At 48.1% G+C, this 6,314-nt stretch overlaps 1 protein-coding gene across 1 annotated transcript in view; it reads left to right on the top strand.

The window, feature by feature from the left end:
• The window catches only part of Dnajc11 (DnaJ heat shock protein family (Hsp40) member C11), a 48,970-nt gene that overhangs the window by 30,783 nt on the left and 11,873 nt on the right, over nucleotides 1–6,314 (top strand). Inside the window, exons 5-6 of the mRNA XM_031379593.1 lie at nucleotides 4,505–4,633; nucleotides 5,703–5,825. Coding sequence (XP_031235453.1) covers nucleotides 4,505–4,633; nucleotides 5,703–5,825 — 252 coding nt within the window. The remainder of the gene's footprint in view (nucleotides 1–4,504; nucleotides 4,634–5,702; nucleotides 5,826–6,314) is intronic.

The following is a 6,314-nucleotide window of genomic DNA, read 5'->3' on the forward strand; positions in this document are numbered from 1 at the left end:
GCAGGCAGGGCTGGGTATGGCCGGCAGGGCTGGGTATGGCCAGCAGGGTTGGGTATGGCCAGCAGGGCTGGGTATGGCAGGCAGGGCTGGGTATGGCAGGCAGGGCTGGGTATGGCAGGCAGGGCTGGGTATGGCCTGGCATCTTTCCCTTTCAGCTCTGAGCCAGCAGCTGAGTTCTCTGGTAGTTGCTTTGATTTGCATATATAGTCTCCCCAAACCACGTGGCCCTAGTGGTCAGCACACCCACGCCTCCCTTTCCACGCCTGTGTTTCCTTCCTTGTCTTTAAATTGTGGTAATGCGCGTGTTACTGGGGCCAGGGGATACATATCGGTCATGGTGGTGAACATGTGTAATTCCAGCCTCAGCCACATAGCAAATTCAAAGCCTTTATGGGTTACATGAAACTCTTGTCTCCAAAAAGATTTTTCCGTTTAAAATTTCTTCATATTAGAGTATGGAGGTCCTGTTCATGGGCATTGTCTTTTTGCCTCCATTCAAAACCGTCTTTGGTGATTTTAAAACCAATTGTATTTATGATCTATTGAATGTGTCATCAAGTGCAGACACTAACCTGTGGGCTAACCCATACACTCCAGAATGAAATATAATTAACTAGTTACAAGTGCCACAGTCCCACCCACAGACTCCCTCACCCTAAGGTGGCAAGCCAAGGCTGCCAATAGCATTGGAGATCTCTCTCAAGCCATCGGAGAACGTGTTTGGTTCAGGTTTCTCTCAAAAACTGGTGTGTCTCTGAACGTTCCTTTGTTTTCAGTGACTGCAAATCCCTTGGTGTTTCAGACTGGGGAGCTCTTAGAGCTGAGTGAGTGGTGGCCAGGAACTCTAGGCCAGCCTGAACAACACAGTGAGACTCCCCACCTCAGCGGGTCAGAATACTGGGGTGTGGGAACATGTATCTCTAATGTTGGCACTTGGAAAGCAGGAGCAGAGAAGGGTTCACCTAAGGGTGAGACTGTTCAAGGTTGCGCAAGTTCTGGGTTGCCCCTGTTTCAAAAGAAGAAAACCTTAAAAAAAAAAAAATAATAAGTGACAATTTAAGAAGGAAGTCTGAACCAGGCTTACAGCTCAGATGTATAGACCTCAGTGCTCAGGGGGTCAAAGTTCAAGGCCAACCTGGACAACTTCAATCTTGTCTGCAGCCGTGACTCAGTTACTGAGGCCGATGAGTGGTGAAGGGAGAGCTTGCCTACGGCGCACGTGCCAGGCAGGAGTATAGCTTTCTGAGAAGAGGGAATTTCCATATATTAACTAATTAGTGCATTGATACATTAATACTTTTTGGTCTTTTTTTTTTTTTTTTCCAGAGCTGAGGACCAAACCCAGGGCCTTGTGCTTGCTAGGCAAGCGCTCTACCACTGAGCTAAATCCCCAACCCCACATTAATACTTTTTTAAAAGACTTATTTATTTATTTTATGTACACTGTAGCTGTACAGATAGTTGTAAGCCTTCATCTGGTTGTTAGGAATTGACTTTTAGGACCTCTGCTCATTCTGGTCAATCCCCACTCTCTCTGGCCCGCAAGCTGTCTTCAGATGTACCAGAAGAGGGCGTCAGGTCTCATTACAGATGGATGGTTGTGAGCCACCATGTGATTGCTGGGATTTGAACTCAGGACCTTTGGAAGAGCAGTCTGTGCCCTTACCCACTGAGCCATCTCTCCAGCCTACATTAATAATTTTTAATGAAACTGTTTAATTTTATTATTGTCTGAAGAATATGTCGTGACAACAAAAACCCGTAGGTCCCTTAGGAGCTTGCAGACGCAGCTGCTACTTTTTATATTTTTTATGGCATGTGAGGTGAAAAATTGTCAGAAAAATATCAGATTTAAAAAAAAAAATCCAGAGTGAAGTGGAAACTTGTGGCTTCTTTGGAAAGCAGTTGCATTAGATGACGTTTTGCTGGGAGCACAAGTGGAAGGATGTTTTGCTGAATCAGACACGTGAAAGGACTTGTGATGTTTAGAAAGAATATAAATACGGAGCGCCAGCATTGTTCCCCGCTGACAGCACTAGTATTGGTTTGCCTTCCATTGAGTTATTGAGCTTCCTTTGTGGTGACATCATAGAGAGAACATCAAAGAACTTCTCATGAGGTTCCTGGGGCCGGTTGGTGAGCCTCGGGGTTTCTTCTGGATTGAACTGCCTTGCTGATTTGTGTGTGGTGTCTGCCAAGTGGACTGGACTGAGAACAGTGAAGCTTGGAATCACACCAAATAACTGTCATGTGTCCTTTGTTCCTCTGTACCTGCACATGATGGGGCAGTAACGGGGCTCACTGAGGCTTGCAGCCTCCAGCCTAGCCAAGAAAACACCAGCCCTAGGCTGGGGAGAGACCCTGCCTTAAAGGAGCGGGTCGAGAGAAACAGGACACTTGGTGCCCTCTGTGGCTTCCTTTCATGTGCATTGTGTGCATGGGCATAGGGTGAATAAAAAGTCAGATGACAGCAAGTGGGGGAGGGTTGGGAGCCTTGCTGGATATTTCAGCTCCCGTGAGTAGGTGGAAGAGACACAATAGATGATTGCCTAAAGCAGACGTGAGTGTAACCTGTTAGGGCCACTCTGCCATCTTCTGTAAGCACATTTTTACTTGGAGGGGATGTGGTGCATCTGTGTAAAAATCAGGACCAATTGCTCTGCTCGGTCCTTCCTGTCTATCATGGATTTTGGAGCTTGAACTCAGGCTGTCAGGCTTGGCAGCAGGTAAGAACCTTAGCCATCTATCTGCTCCAGTCTGGAATCTTTTTTTTTGTTGTTGTTTTTGTTTTTCAAGACAGGGTTTCTCTGTGTAGCCCTGGCTAGCTGTCCCAGAACTCACTCTGTAGACCAGGCTGGCCTCGAGTTCAGAAATCTGCCTGCCTCTCAAACCAAAGTTTTACAGAAAACAAGAATGGACTTATTTTGACCTTGTAACAACATAGCTGGATTTGTTGTTGTTGTTATTGTTGTTTTGTTGTTGTTGTTGTTGTTGTTGTTTGAAGCAGGGTTTGTCTGTGTTCCTGGAACTCAGTCCATAAACTAGATGGGACTTGAACTCACAGAGATCTGTCTGCCTCTGCTTCCTGAGTGCTAGGGTTAAAGGTGTGTGCCACTACCGCCTGACACAAGATAGTTTTTAACCTAAAAATGGAGTCAAGCTGGTCCATGAGCTTATTCCTACAGTCCTAGCACTTGAGAGTCAAAAGAGCCAGTATGAGCAACATAGTGACTTGTAGACCAGCTAGACCACAAAGTGAGTCCATCGTGAAAAATAATAGGCTGAGAGAAATTAACAAAAATGTTTAATTTTTTTGTGCGGGTGCATGCAAGTACATACACTCATACATAACAGGGTTAAGATATATACCTATGAGAAAAGTCTTAGAACTTTGAAAGAAAATGATGAACAGTGTTTGTTTTTCAGAGTTAAGCCTTTTTTTAATCAGTTGTGCTATCTAATTTTAAGTTAGTTTGACACAGGATAGAGTCATTTGAGAGGCAAGAACCCCAATTAAGAAAATACTTCCAGCCGGGCACCTTTAATCCCAGCACCTGGGAGGTGGAGGCTGGCAGATTTCTGAGTTCAAAGACAGCCTGGTCTACAGAGTGAGTTCCAGGACAGCCAGGGCTACACAAAGAAACCCTGTCTTGAAAAACAAAATAGAAACAAACAAAATGCTTCCATAAGCTGGGGCTCTAGGCAAGCCTGTAGAGCATCTTCTTGATTGGTGATTGGTGGGGGAGGGTGAAACCCATGGTGGGTAGAGCCATCCCCACACTGGTGCTCCTGGGGTCTGTGAGAAAGCAGGCAGAGAAGCCAGTCAGCAGCGCCCTCCACGGCCTCTGGGGCAGCTCCTGTGATTTCCTGTCCTGACTTGCTTCAATGATGGACTGTGAAAATGTAAGCTAAATGAACCCGTTCCTTCCCAAGTCGCTTTGGCTGAGGAGTTTCATCACTGCCATCATAACCCTAGCCAAGATAGTCATGAGCAAGAGTTTGGGTTAGCATTTCTTGTGAACATTCTGGCCTCTGTTACTCAGCCGAGTTTTCAGAGGCAGAGCAGTGTGTGCGCACGTGTGCGAGGTGTGCAGAGCAGTGCGTGAGCACGTGTGCAGTGTGTACCCGCTTCTTGGTCTCGAGTGCGCTCTTGAGTCTCAGAATTGTAAAGTGGTTTTGAAGTGAAGGTGCTTAGTCCACAAGCCAGTGTCTAAGTGATGTCAAAGAGGGTCCTGTGTGGTCCCTGTATGGTCAAGCCATGTGGTTCTTGCTCCCATGTCTCGCCTCTGGTTCACACTCCTTCTGTAGATGGGCAGGCCGGCTCTTCCCATGGGACTGGTATGTTCTGGCTCTGACAGTCCAAGGCATTCTGCAGCATTTTATTTCAACTGTGACATTCATGCTGTGTGGGCTTCCATGAAGTCAGACACCCGAGCACTCTGTTTTGGTGGTTTTATTCCACAAATACCACACCTCATGCTGACTGCTTGTTTTTCTGCCCCAGGGAACCATCAGCGTTGGAGTAGATGCCACTGACCTTTTTGATCGCTATGATGAGGAATATGAAGATGTGTCCGGAAGTGGCTTTCCGCAGATTGAAATTAATAAAATGCACATATCCCAGTCCATTGAGGTAAGGCACACAGACACCTCTCCAAGTACAGCCTGGGCCTGAGTTAATGAGGTGCAGTGCCAAGCAGCTGGATGGGGTTGGCTCAGGGTTTCTCCTCATCTTTATGAAAGCCTGCAGTTAGCCACTGAGGGAGGGAGAGAACATGCACGCGTGTTCCATTTGGCCATGCTTGTTACGGCTTTGCTCACACACAAGGCAGCAGCGTACCAGTGCTCAACTCCCAGAATCCAGGTCTTGCCAATTAGGAGAGCTAATGGTGCAAGCATAGCAGCCAAGCTCATGGTGATTTTAGGAGAGAAGGCAGCTCTGGCCAGCAGATAATTCTCAAAGCTTTTCTCAGTGTGCGTACCCGACTGTGTGAAAGACGACAACAGCTGTAGTCCTAAGCAGGGAACTAGAATGCCACCCTACCTGGGTGCCACAGGGTCAGGCCATTCTACATAGACACCAGGGGCTCTGCCTTCAAGGAGCCTGTCTTTATTAGCCAGTATATGGCTGTATGTACCCCATGGAGTTAACTCCGGGAACCTTGCTGCTTTCAGGAACCCTTAATACTTCAGAACCCTAGTGTCAGGCTGGAACTAGGGAACCTAGACAGCATATTATGGGATGGCACAGGGTGGGGTCTCCATGTAGCTCCTGCTGGAGGCTAGACTTGGTGTTCAGCCATTCCCTGTGGGTTTTATAGATTCTCCCCTTGAAATTCTCAGTTCAGCAGGTAACTCAGTGGGCACAGTGCCGCACTGATGAGAACAGGCTATGGGCTTGAGCCCAGGACCGAATACATAGAGAAATGCATGTGGCTGGGCATGGCTGTATGTCCCAGCACTCAGGAGGCAGGGCAGGAGCCTCATCTATGAGGCCCCACAGCTAAAGCCACCTAGTTAGACCCTCTCAGAAGCAAAGCTACATAAACTGAAGTAGCACCTTTGGGGTCCCATGCATTGGTGTGAAGCGAGAAGAGAGCAGAGCAGCTGAGCAGGCTAGCTGTCCCTGTGTGCTGACATGCTGGGGGACCTGTGCCCCCATTGCTTCTGTTCACTTGCTACCAGCAGCTGTCTTCTCTTAGGCACCCTTGACAGCCACAGACACAGCCATCCTCTCTGGAAGTCTCTCCACCCAGAACGGCAACGGTAGCGGCTCCATTAACTTTGCACTCCGACGTGTCACTTCTGCAAAGGGATGGGGAGAGGTAAGAGCAGCTGGACTCTGATGTCCTCACATGGTCCTGCTAATGGACAATCACACTGCCTGAGGTGCTCATGCTACAGCAGAACAGAGTTCCAAATGCCTGACGCCGGACACTGCTTACCACAAAAGAGAGATAGATGTCAGGAGTCCCAGTGGTCCACTGAACCATTTAAAGTTGGGATAACTCCAGCAATCCAACCCTGGGAAGTCAGTGTTCTTATTTGAGCTGACCCTTTGCTATACCAGCAGAAGGTGGCATCAGTCACAAGTCTGGCCCACGGTTGGTGACTGTGAAAGAGCTGGCACTGCTGAGCAAATGCAGCTACAGTAAGGAGACATTGAAAGTCACCCAGGCTAGTGTTTGAGGCAGCCGGAACAGTACGGAAGCACAGGGAGACCTTCCTGTCATAGGAGCCAGCACCATAGGGGGCCGTGTGGAGTTGCACAGCTGCCCAGAACAGAGAGGGTGTGGACCACCAGTCTGCCCCCC

The sequence above is a fragment of the Mastomys coucha genome, unplaced genomic scaffold (genome assembly GCF_008632895.1).
Source record: "Mastomys coucha isolate ucsf_1 unplaced genomic scaffold, UCSF_Mcou_1 pScaffold18, whole genome shotgun sequence".
NCBI lineage: Eukaryota > Metazoa > Chordata > Mammalia > Rodentia > Muridae > Mastomys > Mastomys coucha.